Genomic DNA, 17,873 nt, shown 5'->3' with positions numbered 1-17,873 from the left:
AACATTTTATACAAATCCCATAAGTCCAAAAAGTGGTATAATGAACACTGACATACAGTAATTGAGGAATAGAAGTGTAATTAAGATTTACAACACTGGCTGGTATCATTCATGCAAACCTGTACACAGTCTTAAGCAACAGGAAAAATAATTTCTTAAACAAGATGAAAACCATGTTAAGTCATCATCAAGTACTGTCTAAGGGTGTTCTGCTTATTAATGTAAAGAACCAGGTGATTTAATTTCTGACATGGCAGCAAAAGAATAGAGCATTAAAATGCAACCTTTATTTATTCAACTATGGTAACTGAGACCAGAATCTTATTTTCAATGCTAACCTGACCGTAGAAAGCCGAATGAAAAGAAAAGAAAAAATTACATTACAGCAACACATTTGCGTCACACTGGAAAAAAAAGAATGCAATCTGACATGTTTATGGACGTGGTACATTTATGGAATCATGTTTACTTTAGTTTTAATTCACAGGAAAGACAAGTTGAATGCTTTGTTTTGATTTGAATCTATTTGACAGTGAACGCACACAAAAGTTGACACACTAGAAATCACATGTTGTGGGCTCCTCCAAGTGGTTTATCTAACACGACAACCTGACTCAAACCATCAAGCCTTAAATAACATTTTAAAACCCAAATTAAGTTGTCAGTGGTGTATAGTTCCAGAAATTCATCACACTTAAATCACAAAGGGTTTGATGCTATGGTGGCCAAGAAAAATAAATACATTAAAACCAAACATGGACAAGACTAAATCAATAAAATCACCAAAAGCACAAAAAACACTCTATTTTTAGAATGGTCCAGGTTAATATCAGCTTAACATTTGTGTGTGCATACAGGGTTACTCCTTTTTACATGGTAATGGTAACCATTCCAAATGGCCTTATCTGTCTATTCACACTTGCAATAGTCATGTTATTTTACCTTGGCACAAACCCTGCTTCTTGAATTACTCACCATCACGTGTGCCTTGATATTCCACTACTTTCTACCATTAATAAAATAAATAATGTTTAAGTATTTCACAATAAAAATGAAGTGATGGGGTTCATCCTCCCTCCAAAAGTGTGGCATACCCAAGAGTGGAAAGTAGAAAATTACATTTGCGCTCATAAATAAAACTGAGCAGTTTATCGTGTGACTTGTAATTTTGGAAAGTCTTTTAAAATCAGTCATTTCACGAGCATGCAAGTAAGATTTTTGGGAATTAATTTACTTAATAACATTTTAAAATGCTTTCGCTCCAAAGTGGAGAGACAGGGAAGAAAGAGATCTATCTGATTGGCTAGTAAGTTCAGTGCCAGAAAGCGGTTATAGTTTTTCTACGTAGGCTCTTCTCATGGATTGAGTTGATTGTGCATCCAAAAATATATTTTAAAGAAAGGACAATGTTGGTTATGATGGAATTTATCTTCCGTGCGTATTTTCTAAGAAAAGCTTGACATTGTGAGGGCTGGAAGACCAAGATCATGGCTTCCTGATGGGCTTGTTTAAGCAAACAAACAAATTCATAGCTGCAAATTTGGCATTTATACACTAATTGTTGAGATTTGGTTAGTAAGTACAGAAGTATCCCTGGTAATTATGATTAATTTTATTTCAAGATACAAAATATTGATTGTGAAGTCACAAACTGTAGTGAACAAGCATGGCATTTTTGGAGTTGATGTATTTTCAGATGAAGGTTTAACTTTGCCACTTATTATAAGTACCATATTTTCCAGACTATAACTCACATTTTTTTCATAGTTTTGCAGGGCCTGCATCCTATACTCAGGTGAAACTTAGTATATATCTGTTATTACCTTGTCATGCTGTGTTTTTATGTTGTAGTTATAAAAAAATGTTAATAATCTACATTAACAAGTGCTTATTATGACTGTTCCCTATTTTCCTATTAATTTATTGTATAATGTTGTACATCTGAGGATAAGCGGTACAATAGCACAAATATATTTTCTTCCCTTTCATTGTGTATTTTTTGCAAGTCTCACTTATACTCCAGTTTATATATTTTTATTCCCTTTGGAATAACATTTTGGCCTGTGCGACTTAAGGTCCAGATTTATGGTAATAATGGGCATGATCCTAAAATACACAGAATTGCATTACGTCACCAAAATGTCCACTGAATTTCTATGTTCAAAATTCACAATGAGTTTCCTAAATTGTAAAAAGTCCTATGACAGGGCTATCCAGGGCCTTTGAGAGAAAAATAATGAAGAAAAAAAATTGTATCCCTTGAGGCACCTTTATTTTCAAATGATGAGCACACATGAAGACACCAGGTGACAGGGAAATACTTTATTGCCCTTTCTAATATGATCACGGACTACAATATCGTCAATAACTGAGCATAATATGGCCGTATGAGTAATGTCTTGTTTGGTAACAGCAACTGGCTGAAGCTGGAATGGTGCCTCTCTCTCACAAAGCAATGACAACCTGCTGTTTGGCTAACAGCTTGTAATTCATTTGTGCATGCACCAAGAAAAACAGTATGTCATTGTTTTCAACCCAAAAACATTTGTGGTTGCTTTTCCTCTAAAATACAATCAACTGAGGTGTGGCAGAAGAAAGAAGACGTAAAAAAAATTCCAGGTTAATAGAACTTTTTTAAGTGTCCAACTTTGGATAAGTGTGTATAATACCATTCTCTGGCTTTTTCTCCCACAAGCATGCAAACTGTAGAATAAGTCCTGATGCATTTTGGTTATTTGGGAGTGCAACCTCAGGAAACTCAAGCCAAAAGTCAGACAATCAACCATGATGCAAAGCTCTGTTCGTTCAAGACACATAACAAATGGCATGAGAATTCAAATGTGCATTGTGGAGTGCAGCCTGAGGCATTTGAATGAGATGAAAGCAAGATGAGAATTTCTTAAGTGCAACGGTGAAGAGATTTTCTAATCAGGGTCTCCCTTATGTGTTCAAAAGTTAACTAAATATAAAGTTTTGCAGTTAAGAGGCTGCTTTGTAATTATTTGATGCAGAACAAATAATTTTTTGAATTGTACAAGGACAAGGTCTATATTTTTATATTATATGACAGATCAGATGGAGGGCATGACCAGACTCAAAGCATCCAATTATTTTATTTAGGACCCATTATTTATCAAATATAAAGTGTTAAAATTCTGCACGTTGCTAGACTACATTTGAGCCAACGTATAAAAGAGTGAGGATTTTCATGGAATAATGCTTGAATCCATTCATTCGTTTTCTGTACCGCTTATCCTCACATGTCGCAGGGGTGCTGGAGCCTATCCCAAACAACTGTGGAGAGATGGCTGGGGAACACCCTGAATTGATCTGCAGCCAATCGCAGGACAGGTTTCTCTCAAAGGAATAAGGTAATGTATGACGATTCATTATATGCAAAATGGCGGGAATACTGCAAGGCGTAGTTTAATAATGGGGAAATTATATACAGTGACTGATATACAATTCCAATGACACTAAGGTCAACATTCTACGGATACAAGGTGTGTCTCTGCATTCAGTGGTTCAACTAAATAAATAGACCCCCTGGCTGGCAAGGATTTTCAAGGGAGGATTGCACAGAATCAAAAACGTTATTGCATAACCACATACTACTCTTGATAAATAAATACACATCTATGTGCACATTCTTTTTTTTCTTCTTTTTTAAAATTTCATAATTTTCCTGTCTTTGCGTCAGTAATTAAAACTGACCATAAAACCCTAGTGGATTAAGAACGGAATGTTCCTTTTATCTTGCCCTTACCCTTAGCAGATAAAGCAAGACGTACAACATCAATGCTATTTACACTCAACAAAACACACTAGTACAGTTTCAGAATCACAATCTCTTGCTCAGTAAAATGAAATCTTGTGAGATTTGTTCAAGTCACAGATGATTATCGTGTAAATTCTGTGGTTAACCATCTTCCCAAAAGAACGTGGCAGAAAAGAACCAACATTAACTTGCAATTTTCACCTTCATTTTGTCTCATACTGTATATGATTATAACTCTATCACTCTGTGAACACATCAACTTCATTCAAAATATTGTGATTGGTTTACAGTCATTTATTTGTTAATTGATTTACAAATTTAATTGGATATTAGGTTTACTAAAAACATATCCAACAATAATCAAGAATGTAAAGCCTTTTTTAGCTGTTGGGAAAAGCAGCACACTTGGAAATTATTTTCCTTAAGTCATTCCCTTATGCTCCTTTATTCATATTTTCTGTTTAAAATACTCAACACTCAATACTTACTCAATCTAATGCATTTCCACCCTAGTCAAGAATTTCCGGTAAATTATTTTTAATGTCCAAATGCACTATTGCACTAGTTGCAGAGTACAATTTTATTACATTTAGCGCCACTTCTCTTTGTCGTCTGATCTTGCAATTTTCCACCAATCCAAAACTTGAACAGCATGGTCTTTCGATGAGATACATTATAAAATAAAACATCATACGCATATGTTTTACAAGTGTAGTGTCCCAGAAAACAAAAACACATTGTATTAAACCTAATTCCATAGTAGTCTAATGCAGGTGCTGTCTGAACTTAGCAAGGAAAGGATGCTACTTGTGTAGCATTAAACTTTGTCTAAATATATGTCAAAATACATGTATATATATATATATATATATATATATATATATATATATATATATATATATATATATATATATATATATATATATATATATATATATATATATATATATATATATATTATGTTTAAAAGTAGAAAAGAGCAGTCCATTGTGTCATGGACCCTGTTATGCTGTTAGAGCTTTGGTCAAATCTGCTCAAATTGAAAGGCATGCAATAGGAGTGTCATTACAACTGTTTCTCTCTGAAGCTTTCATGGAAGAAACTATCACACAATATTCTAATTACATATCATATTCTGTAACTTGTATGTCATACCCAAATATGTATGTCTAAAGTCATTTATTTATCCAAGTCAGGTAACTGAGAACCGATTGTTGTTTGAAATGTTCATCAACGCTACAAACAATAAAGACAGTATAATGATAATAGTAATAAAATGATGTATGTATGTATGTACAGTACATACATACATCCATACTATCCATACGTACGAACGTATGTACATACTGTACATATATACAAACGTACATGTCTAAATACAATATATAGGCATGTATGTAGAACATATAGCCCTCACAGGAAAAAACTCACCAGTCACCATTATTTGAAAGTATACTAACAAAACTGGAGTAGGATTAAACCCTGCTAACATGTGCAAGAAAGACCAGCTGCCAGCATCCTAACATCTTAGAAATCTGCATACCTATGAAAAGAAAAACACAAATCAATATAAGGCGGAAGCTCAAAATGCAGGTTTAAAAAAAATGTTTGAATGTAATTGGTATCAAAGGCTAACTTTCAGCTCTTATTTAAAAAAAAATAATTATAATTAGTAGTAGTAGTAGTAGTAAGATAGTCAGTCGTATGTATCACCAAGATGTCAACAATTTGTAGCTTCACAAAGGGATGTCTGGAAATTGCCGATTCTAGAGCACGAAATGGTGCAACTATTGTGAGTTGTAAAGGAAAGGAACCTTAAGGATAGAGGATATTTCTGCTCTATTGCTCACTCTAAAGTAGGTTGAATCAATATTTTACATTGTAAATGGATCACCTAACTCTGTGTGGAGATGGATTCAAAAAAAGGATTGTCTACACTACACTGTTCCCATTTTTAAGTAGGATTTTAACAGGCCTTATATTTTAGGACTTATTTTTCTACACTGAAGACAATTAAAGAAACTACTGTGTATATAACACCATTATCCACTAACAAATCAAGAAAATACTAAACATCTTATATTAGCCAAATACTTGCGATAATGACTTTGATTAGTGGGAAATAGTTTAAAAAAAAAATTTTGTTGCCTCTTTTTTTGTCACAGAAATTTGGCATTTGAATGTGTGTGCACGTATGTACCTCGGTTGCCTTTTGTTTCTTTACCACTTTGGAAATATTGCTCTTATGAAAACAAACTACAATTTATATAGATTAAATGGTGAGTTGAAAAAGCTGTTTTTTGTAATAGTGTGTCAACTAAGTCATTCACATTTTCAGTTCGGAAAAAAAAACTTCAATAGCGATTTATAGAGGCCAACAAATGATCATTTATTTTCTGAACCGCTTATCCTCACAAGGGTCGTGCAGGGTGCTGGAGGCTATCCTAGCAAACTACGGGCACCTGGGGAACACCCTGAATTGGTGGCCAGCCAATCGCAGGGCCACAAGGAGACAAACAACCATTCACGCTCATACTCATACCTAGGGGGCAATTTAGATTGTCCAATCAGCCACTATGCATGTCATTGGAATGTGGGAGGAAACCGGAGTACCCAGAGAAAACCCACACAGGCCCGGGGAGAACCTGCAAACTCCACACAAGTGGAGTGACCTGGTTTCGAACCCAGTATTTAATCTAAGTCTTGGCAGCCTCAAATGGCAATCAAATATTCAATGGAATTTGACAACATTTATGGAAAGGTTCTCCCTAAACAGCTCCCTAACCGGAATCAATACACAGATACCCCTTGCATAAATGACACTTGGTTGGGTGAAAATACTATATTTTTCCTCAGTGAAATTAGTTTACCATTTCTACACTGAGCACTGGCTCCCCTCAAGGCTCTGTACGGAGTCCTCTTCTGTACTCCCTGTACACATACGACTGTACACCGACCCACCAGTCTAACTCCATCATCAAATTTGCCAATGACACCACTGTGGTCGGACTCATCTCAGGAGGGGATGAGTCGGCCTACAGAGATGAGGTCAACATACTGTCTTCGTGGTGCTCAGTGAACAATCTCACACTGAACACCACAAAAACTAAAGAAATAATCCTGGACTTTCGCAAACGAGGCACAGATCTGGCCCCACTCCTCATAAATGGAGTATGCGTAGACAGGGTCCAGTCCTTCAAATTCCTGGGGGTCCATATCACAGACAAGCTCTCCTGGTCTACCAACACCACGGCAGTGTTGAAGAAGGCCCAGAAATGACTCCATTTCCTGAGGGTACTCAGGAGGAACAACTTGGACACTAAGCTTCTGGTAACCTTCTATAGAGCCACTGTGGAGAGCATCCTGGCATACTGCATTACAGTGTGGTACACTGGAAGCACGGCAGCAGAGAGAAAGGCCATGCAGAGAGTGATCAACACTGCCCAGAAGATCATTGGCTGCTCTCTGCCCGCACTGGATGACATTGCCAGCCCTCGCTACCTCAGCAGAGCCAGGAACATTGTCAGGGACCAATACCACCCTGGTCACAACCTGTTTCAGCTGCTGCCCTCTGGCAGACGCTACAGGTCTCACAAAGCACGGACAAATAGACTTAAGGACAGTTTTTTTCCCAAAGCCATCAGGATTCTGAACTTGTGTTAGCACGACACACAATCCCTTCTGTGCAATAACTTTGGGGTGTGCAATAACAATGTGCAATATCTTAGACTGCAATATTTTAGAATTTACCTAGCCGGGATGTGACTTGTTATAATTTTATATTACTATTTATGTTTTTTTTACTGTGGAAACGCACTTTGTGGAGTAGCACCACCAATTGTGTTATACGCAGCTGTGTATGAGGACAATAAAGGCTTTTGATTGATTTCTATTAATAGGATTAAGGGAATTATGTAGAATCAATGATCCTTGATGGTTTATGCTATTTGAGTCAAGCTGTTTTGTTTGAGCTCTTCTCATCCATTTAATGAGTGTTTTTCATATGGTAAACAAACAGCAAAGTAAAACAGGTAAACTTAAAGTCTTTGTTGCATGGTGAGTGCCATTGTGAAGTTGTGTTCCAGGGTGTGTTCATGACTCACTCAGTATCATCAGCAGCAAGGGTGTTGTAGCTTTGGAATAGTGGTTGCATGAAGAGCCCCAGTGTTCCTACTACACAGACTAGGATAAAGATCCACAAAAACAAACGGTCTATCACCATGGCTACATACTTCCAGTCTTCTATTATCTGAAAAATAAAACACGAGAGCTCAATGTTTGGGACCTGTTAGGTTGTCGAAGCTGAAAAAGTTTGACAAGACTCATGTTTTAATAACAGGTTTGTGAATGCACAAGAAAGCTAAACGCTTATGAACCATGCACTAACGTGCAATTAAGATTCTGTAATATTTATTAAGCATGGGAGCCGTCTGAAACTTTTACAATCTTAAATAGGTCTTAATATAATGCCAGTGTGTCCATACCCTCGTGAAGAAAACGTGGAATAGTTGCAATCAATTCAATAGTTATTTTAGCAGTAGTTTAAAACTAGTTGTTGGAAGTAAAAAAGTAAAAATAATATGCTCCAGGACATGGTAACAAGTACAAATCTGTACTTTAACTATTTCATTTACATTTATAGCCGGTTGTGTATATTATATATATATGGCTTTATTTACAGCCATACCGATGTGATCAGGTCTTGTAGTACAGAATTCCATTAAATGATCAGCTTTTGGATTTCTAAACACAATCAAGCTACAATGATGTAATAAAATAACAATTAAATTATCTTTACTTCCCCCCATTACTATTTGTATATTTAGACATCTGAGCAAGTGGCATCGTGTGCGGTCGATTGGTCGCCGGTCTTTTGGTCACCGGTCTTTTGGTCGCGGTCTTTAGGTCGCCCGGAAGGACCGGCGACCAATCGACCGTGTACCAGTGGCATATGGCCTGTCCATTATGGTGAATGCGCTACAGATCACATGCTTCTTTTTGGCTTTCACTAAGCTACCTTAAAGATACTTGAACATATTTTTACGTATATCCTTACCCCTTCATCATCATATTCAGTCTTCATGTGCTCAGCAATGTATTTCACCCCTTCCACCGCCTCTTCGAGATCTTCATCCCACTGAGAGCGCAAAGGTCTCTGAATGTCTGAAGACCCACCACCCGCATCTGGGATGTCTCCCACCCTCCAACAATACTTGTGGGCCCAGTCAGCATTCACGTAGAAGGAGTCAGAATCTGTTTGAATCCCACCAAGTCTTCTATTAGTGATCTGGTGTTTATCAGTGTGAGAGGGACTTTTTCTGGTGGTATTTCTGTCAGCATACTTCCGCCTCAGCTTCTCACGGACATTAGCCGCACCTGGACGCCTCATTAGAAGAAGAGTGGGAAGTTTCACTAAAAAGAGAAGTTTTACCCATTGAGGCATATGGTGAGTGGAGGGAGAGCGATGATGGACGTTCAGAACACATACGGAGGTCACGATGGAGAAAGTGACCAGCACCATGGTGAACATCAGGTATTTACCTAAAATGGTGGAAGAGTTGTAACCGATAAATTGACAAAAAAAATCCCCTATTACATCATACATATGTAGTATAATCACAATAATATAATAGACAATAAATGTTAAACATATGATTATGTATGGGGTCACCAACAGTGTAGCGGTAAATATTATTATTAGGTATTGTTAATCTCAATGAAAAAATGAAACCTGTTGAAATGTTTTGCTAATGACACAGTCCAATCATTTTCATTGAGAATGTGATCGAAAAATGACAAATTTACTCAGATGTTTTGCTAATTTAGGAATAGATTCCAAATCTGATTCAAAATCAAAGTTGGAAAGACACATCACGTGATGCCATAACCTGTGAAAAGGCCTCTACTATAATTATTGTAGAAAATGATCAAAAGTATTGCTTTTTTATACTTAATATTCAGGTTTGTATTTAGAAAAAACATGATATAATTAATTCTAATAATGGGATCTCAAATTCAAAATCAAATTGAAAAAAACTAGCTTTTGAGTTTGAATATGAAATTAAAAGCTTGTGACTTAATGTGCATAATAAAATAAAGGAATGACTACCGTACTCAGCATCTCATCACAAATACGTTAAATTGAGCTCAGTTAAATGTAGGACACATGGGATAGGAAAAGTCATTCTATTTTGAAATGTTTCCATTTCCATTTAGTGCTACTTTTCTTTCATAAACACAAAATAATCCCTAATGTAATTGTTTTGAAATCTCTAATTGTGCATACTAGAACTAAAATAGATATAACTCACCAATGAGCGGTACTGCAAGGGAGGTCGGGGGTACAATCTTTGAAATAAGTAGCAGGAACACAGTGAGTGCCAGCAGCACCGAGATGCACAACGTCATCTTCTCGCCACAGTCTGATGGCAGGTAAAACACCAGAATAGCCAGAGACGTGATCAGCACACAAGGGATGATCATATTAATGGTATAAAACAACGGCTTCCTCTTGATCACAAAATCATAGGTGATATCGAGGTAAGTGATGTCATTGGGGTCTTCATTTTTGCGTCCCGGGAGCGAGACAATATCCCACTCTCCGCTGGGTGTGAAGTCGTCACGGCTGGCATAGTCACTAGTGAGAATCAGGTCAACTTCTGTGTGATCGTAAGTCCAGGAGCGGAACTTGAGAGTGCAGTTCTGCTGGTCAAAGGGGAAATTTTGCACCTCAATGGCACAGGCTGATTTGTAGATAGCCGGAGGGAGCCAAACAATGTCTCCCGTATTGGAGACCACCGTGTTGCAATAGAAGGACACTTCATACACACCATCAGCACTGAGGTAACATGTTGGGGAGGAGAGGTTAAGGATTAGTGATGTAGACACACAAATCTTGTTATTGGTAAATTACAATGCTCTATGTACGTATATACATGTAAGATGGCAGTTACTTAGAAAAAAATCTGAATCAAAACGTGATGGAGCGTGTCCATCTATCCATATTCTACACTGCAGCGTTTCCCAACCTTTTTTGAGCTGCGGCACACTTTTTGCATTAAAAAAAACTCAAGGGACAACCATTTGAAAATATTTTCATTGAAAACTTTGTCGCCTATTTTAACAATAGTCATTCTCATCAAAGTTTTATCGGCAGGAATTACATAAACCTCCAAAATTATTCCAAAATTTAATTTTCACACTGACTTAGCTAATGTCACAAAAAGTTGATGTCTGCAGACCCTGAACAACTTCCTGTTCGAGTGATGCAAAAATAAGTAGTAATTTTTACTCGCATAATTGTATGACTTTTCTTCAAATATTCCTTAAATCTCCTAATATTAAGCAAAAAAAAATGTGCTCACACGGACGTTAAGCTTACAAAAGTTGATGCCCGAGAAACCAAACAACTTCCAGTTCAGGTTAGATAAAAATAAGCAACAAAATGACTGTTTCACAATTTGAATCTTGTAATAGTATAATCTATAATTTAACGTTTATCATGTTTTGATTTGAACCTTGTAATAGTTCAATTTTAATCTCTTTATATTCATATTCATTTTTCTTTCGCAATATTACATTGTATGATTTCTTGCAATTTCTCGCAGCACACCTGACCATTGCTCACTGCACAGTGGTTGGGAAACACTGCTATACTGGTTTTCCTCATTATGGCTATTTGGAACATACACATTGCATGGCACAGAAAGGCAAACATGCATTCACACCTGGGGCCAATTTGAGTCTTCAATAACCCTAACATAATGGACATGTTTTTGAATATGGGAAGTAGTTTGACCAGAACAGAGATGCAAACATAACTTTGAAAATGTGAGGCAGACTACCAAGATATCAGAGCAGCATTCTCTTTGAGAAAAATCTGAAAAGTAACTGTGTAACTTTCATGTACGTACTTATTATACAACACGATGTCAGGAAGCCAGAGGAGTTTGGAGGGTATTCGAAGTTTCTTGATGCCTTCAAATTTTTCTGGGTCCCACCTCAACCTATAATCATTCCATTCCTGTGGAAAGATGCGATAGTAAAAACTAAACAAACATCCGCACCCAATTCTACGTGTATACTCAAAGCATATGATGCATTGTCACTGGCTTTTTCGTTATTTTTTTTATGGAAAAGTCAATTAAACAAGTCAATGCTCTGAACTTGATATTTTAAGTCAATCGTAAATTAGTAACCAAAGTCCAGTTTACATAGAATGTTGAGATCAGAGTGTCAACCTGTTTAATTGGATTTTCCATAAAAACTTGAAAAAGCTAGTGAAAATGGTTGACTTGATATTTTAAATTCAAATAACTGTTTTACAATATGCTAAACAATATTTACCTGAGACAGCCACAGGTTGGTTGTCATTATCTGCTCTCGTTCATTCTGGGAAAACAACAAAAATATGTTAACCCCTTATCAGCGACTGGTAGTTTTAGATTTGGGGTGTCAAACTAATATCAAACTAATGTCAAACAAATATTTGTAGCAGGGCCACATCATAGTTATTGTTTGCATCGGAGAGCCGTCATTATTGCAAACCCATATAAATGTCACCTCAAATTATTACATATAAACGACGAATTAATTCAGCTGCAACACCTCACGTTATAAAAAGTGACAACAATTTTAAGCAATATTTTACGAACAAAGATTTAGATGATATTCTTTCAAGGGCCATACAAAATGGTAACTGGAAACTGCCTTGAGTGTGACAGCTGTGTTTTACAAGCAAAAACAAATAAATATAAAGACTTATTTAAAATTAGGTCAGTCAAATTAAATCTGTTTAACATGATTAATGAATACGAATTCAACATTAGCAAATTACATGGAAGGTTGTAATGTAACACATAAAACCCTGAAAGACCGGTGTTTTCTTCTTATTGCTTTGTTCATTGGTCAAGTGGATACTGATTATACTGTATGACAATGCTGTGTCCCAATTGGATTAAGTATCAGTAACAAATAATTGAGAAATACAGCATTTAATGCAAAATGTCTCCTTGTTCATTCTGTCTGGTGTATAGGAACCTTTTTCTCTCTCTCATCTCATTTTCTGAACCGCTTTATCCTCACTAGGGTCGCGGGGGGTGCTGGAGCATATCCCAGCTGACTTCGGGCCAGAGGCGGGAATCGGTGGCCAGCCAATTGCAGGGCACAAGCAGACAAACAACCATTCAAGCTCACACTCATACCTAGGGGCAATCTGGTGTCCAATCAGCCTACCATGTGTCTTTAGAATGTGGGAGGAAACCAGAGTACCCGGAGGAAACCCATGCAGGCCCGGGGAGAACATGCAAACTCCCCACAGGTGGACCAACCTGAATTTGAACCCAGGTCCCCACTGAGAGGCCGACACGCTAACCACTCGTTCCACCGGACCACCCGGAAGCTTTTTATTTTTTATTTTATTGTTTCTATACTAGGATGAGTGGTTAGCGCGTCGGACTCACGGTTCTGAGGTCGAGGGTTCAATCCCAGTTTGGTCCTCACTGTGCGGAGATTGCATGTTCTCCCTGGGCTTGCGTGGGTTTACTCCCACAGCCCAAAAACATGCAGGGTTGGCTGGTTGAACACTCTAAATTGCCCATAGGTATGTGTGAGCACGACAGGCCACTGATTTAGGGTGTGCCCCGCCTGGTGCCCATAGTTAGCTAGGATAGGCTCCAGCACCGCCCACAACACTTGTGAGGATAAGCGGTTCATAAAATGAATGAATGCTTCGGTACTTATTGGGCCAGAAGACATCTTCCGATTATGTGTTACTTACTATAAGGGTGTCAAAAGTTTAACTCAAACTAATCTGCTCGACTCATTAGCCACAAACTACATACCATGTACCTGGGGATCCAGTATACGGTAGATAATGATGCTTAAGACAACAACAATGAGGAACTGATAATGAATATACTCACGACACTGATGAGCTGCGACAGTGACACCCGAATAGAAATGGTGACCTGTTGACTCTTATTGACAGCCGGTCTGATTAGTTTGTTGTAGCGTTCTGGACCTAACAAGAAATTCACGAGGCGCTCCTCAGCACTCTCTGCTGTGCAGCCTGCCAATGCAAAGCAACACAACTCATAGCATTGTTTTTGTTTTATGTTGTTATATATGTTATATACTACATCACGATTACATATTAAGCTTTTGTGGGGATTACTCCCATTATTTCTCTATTTAACATGCAATAAAATTGCATGTTGGTATTACACAATTTAATTTATCGTATTTTCTCGCATATTAGCCGCCTCCGCGTATGAGCCGTACCCTTAAAATTGCCTTAAAATTGTTTAATTTTACAATTTCTCTCGTATAAGACACCCCCTGATTCACAATTTTAACCTCCATATTCATGGTTTTAATAGGGAGTACAAATGTGTTACTTTGAAGGTAAAATCTTAAGAGAAATCATCGCATGTGGTATTTCAGAGATACTGTATAAATCGAAAAGATCGTCTGCTGGATCGTACATTCCGAAAGGGTGTTGCCGGCACGTAGACAAATTCAAAAAGGAAGTCATGTGAGCAGTGTGTCCGTAGCGCTCTAGTTTTCACCAAGTCTCTGGGTGCAATAATAGCATGAGATACACATTACGCAGGTATCTAGGCTAATATTTTAATGATCGACCACAAGACCTTCGATAAGCCTTAACAACTATTAGGATGTGTATACATGGTAAACACTACGAATACATGTATCAAGGCTACTCACGTCTGGCCAGTCAGAGCACGTTTAACTATGGAAAGATGGCGGCGCCCTGAGTGAGCAATGGCAGGCACAAGTTAGTTTTTTTTCACGTTTTATGCACAATACGGTTTATTTTCTTCTTGAATTTCATTCATAGACATCAAAATAAATTTTGTTTAGCGTTTTATCTGTTTATCTTTTCTCTGTTTTGAAATAAATTATCAGATCGGTCGCATTGTCTAGTATTATGGCGTTTTGTCTGTCACCTTGCAGTTTCGTGCATGTCAAGTCAAATTCGTACATATAAGCCGTACCCTTCATTATATCATCTTTTTTTAGCGACAAATACGGTGTATATATGCGAAAAAATATGTTACATGTACAATAAAAAGCAATATTTTACATTTCAAATATTTTTTTCCACAAGTGGATTTGTATGCTTACTCGTTGCAATTAACATTGTAAGCACCCTGGTTAAAAAAAAATGAAAATTACTTGCAATTAAGTAAACTCATATCAAATTATGGGATCTCTTTCCTAAAAACTCCAATTGTAAAAACATCTGTGGATATGGTAGTTTGCACAATAAATCTGACTCAGTTTTCAAAGTTCTGAATTGAAATTTCATCCCGCGACACAAAGTAATATAAATATAAATAGCTGAAGGTACAGAGATATAAGAGGCCTCAGTATTTAAGATGTTCTTTAGACTTACATGGGATTTATCTATGGGTTTCAGCTTTCTCCTACAAATATGTAGATTTTTTTTGCCTCATTCGTATTACATCAGTTGCCATTGGGCAAATTTCAGAAAGTACTGTGTAGTGTAAGAAAAACAACTTAAAGTCATCAATGAACTGAGCATGCATGCGTTTGCAATGTCTAGAGCACATGTGTCAAAGTGGTGGCCCGGGGGCCAAATCTGGCCCGCCGCATCATTTTGTGTGGCCCGGGAAAGTAAATCATGAGTGCCGACTTTCTGTTTTAGGATCAAATTAAAATGAAGAGTATAGATGTATATTAAATTTCCTGATTTTCCCCCTTTTAAATCATTAGTTGTAATTTTTAATCATTTTTTTCTGTTTTTTATTTCAAAATTCATTTTGTAAAATCTAAAACTATATAATAATATTATAAAATAAACATTGTTTTAGATCTATAAAAAAACGGAATATTCAGGGCTTTTTATCCAGTTCTTTTAATCCATTATAAAAAGTCTATCTAAGTTTATCTAAAATGGTCCAGCCCACATGAAATCGAGTTGACGTTAACGGGGCCCGCGAACCAACCCGAGTCTGACACCCCTGGTCTAGAGGGTATAAGGAGGTGCAAGAAAATCTACGTGTGCAAAAACAGAACGTACAAACTTCAAAAAATGAGGTCCGGAGCCAAGGTTCAAACTGAAGACCTTTATATGTTTTTCTTTTGCTCCACCACACATCTAGCAAAAGAATGTGGTGAAAGACACAAGCATAGATTCCCTGTTTTAAATAATTTAAACCATGACTTGAGGCTATCCTTGCCTTGAGTACAATGCATTACTCTGTTATCTGTCATACAACAACAGACTAGTTGTAATGGCGCAGACGTGAAGTAGTGCTGATACGTGATTTCAAACAAAGAAAAAAAAATAAGAGGGAACTCTCTAGAAAACAAAGCAAGTCACGGCCCATTTTTTCATGCCAGATTTCTGCTTCCTTGATTGTAGGTTGAAAGTTCCATTGATAAATTATTGAGAGCACCCATCTGCCTCTAGGTAGAGATATTTTAAGTTAATGGACACCACATACAACCAGGTCAATGCAGTTGGCTACAAAAAAAGAGGAAAAAATACGGAACACTGCACAGCCATTTGTGTACACACTCACTGAGCGCATTATTTTCACCTGCAACATCCAACAAGATTCAATATAAGACTTTCAACCCAAAACACTAAGACTCATTATTGCTGTATACTTTTTCATATTGCATAATGATATTGTTTGTAAACCAAAATTAGCCACTCAAAATATACCTCTAAGTATGCTAAGATGCAAAGACAATGCAAAAAACACAATGTGCTGAAATTGAAATGCATGAGTCAATCAAAACTGAGCACTGCTATCATTTCCTTTAGTGTTTTATTGATTTTATTACATTATGTTTTGGAAGGATTTCAAGTCATTCAATTTCAATCTGTTTACTCATCTAGCTCAAGTTTCATGTTGTTAGGAGTTTCTGTATATTTTTTGACGGAATATTATCTTTCACATCTCTAAAGAACCAGCCAGAAAATAACCCATTAAAGAAAAATAAAGAGCAATTGAGCAAGTGATCCCGTTTGAATAAATCCAAATTAGTGCAGTAGTATGAAGTAGTAATACTGTTGAGAACCATAGACTTCCAAATTTAGCTCAAAAGGATGAAAATGCGAAAGAGACAAACAACATTGACAACAAATATATTCTTTATAGTGTTGGAAAGAATCTTAAAGAATCTTACCTATCATTTTACTTGCAAAAAACAGTGTGGTCATCAGTATAACGGCGTTGATCCTCATCTTCATCCTGATCTTTGGAAACCTAATAACTCATTTTTGAGGGATTTGATTTTCTATAAACCTAAAATAGATTAAGTCATTTGGGTTAGGTGTTTTCATGCAACATTCACAAAGAATTAACAAATACTCCATTTTTTTTTCAGCAGAAATGCTCTTTGCAATCACAAACACAAATTTAGAGTTTCAAACAAAAGATACATTAGTTCTGTCATTTCGTTAAGTTTGCAGCATGGTCTCCCTCAAAGTCAACATGCATAGTCTTGTTGAGGAAATCGTTTCAGTCCTCACCTGTAAAATTGTATCCTGGTCAATTGCAAATTAATTTGGTGTCCTCTCAAATCGCCCTGGCACCTCCTTGCTGAAGATACTTCAACTCAAGTAAGGTCCACAGAGATCCTGGAACTGGAGCTCCGAAAGGGAGAAAGGAGGAGCGTGTGCGTGTGTATTCTTTACGTCATAACACGCTTCTGCTCTGCTGGTATTTCTCATGCATTGAAATCACAGAAATATCACCTAAGTCATTTTACCTGTGAATATTCATTCATTTTCTCAACTGATTTATCTTCTGGGGGTGCTGGAGCCTATTCCAGCTGACACGGCCACGAGGCGGGGGAATTGGTGGCCAGCCAATCGCAGGGGCACAAGGAGACAAACAACCATTCACGCTCATACTCATACCTAGGGGCAATTTAGTGTCCAATCAGCCTACCATGCATGTCTTTAGACATGTACCCGGAGAAAACCCACACAGGCCCAGGGAGAATATGCAAACTCCACGTAGATGGACAAACCTGGATTTGAACCCTAGATCCCCAGAACTGTGAACAATAACTGGTAATAACCTGTGCACAGATT

General features: G+C 37.1%; 1 protein-coding gene across 1 annotated transcript; it reads right to left on the bottom strand.

The window, feature by feature from the left end:
* Positions 1 to 4,780: 4,780 nt before the first annotated feature.
* On the bottom strand, positions 4,781 to 17,331 carry chrnb5a (cholinergic receptor, nicotinic, beta 5a). The gene is made up of 9 exons (XM_077604448.1): positions 17,307 to 17,331; positions 16,961 to 17,079; positions 13,702 to 13,847; positions 12,125 to 12,169; positions 11,692 to 11,801; positions 10,090 to 10,616; positions 8,835 to 9,319; positions 7,882 to 8,027; positions 4,781 to 5,321 (listed from the first exon to the last, which is right to left on the bottom strand). The coding sequence occupies exons 2-9, from the start codon at positions 17,022 to 17,024 to the stop codon at positions 5,306 to 5,308; spliced, it is 1,539 nt and encodes a 512-aa protein (XP_077460574.1). The 5' UTR covers positions 17,025 to 17,079; positions 17,307 to 17,331; the 3' UTR covers positions 4,781 to 5,305.
* Positions 17,332 to 17,873: the final 542 nt, after the last annotated feature.

Source organism: Stigmatopora argus, chromosome 7 (assembly GCF_051989625.1).
Source record: "Stigmatopora argus isolate UIUO_Sarg chromosome 7, RoL_Sarg_1.0, whole genome shotgun sequence".
Lineage (NCBI taxonomy): Eukaryota > Metazoa > Chordata > Actinopteri > Syngnathiformes > Syngnathidae > Stigmatopora > Stigmatopora argus.
Note: the sequence above shows the minus strand (reverse complement) of the source record. Positions and strands in the feature narration are given on the sequence as shown.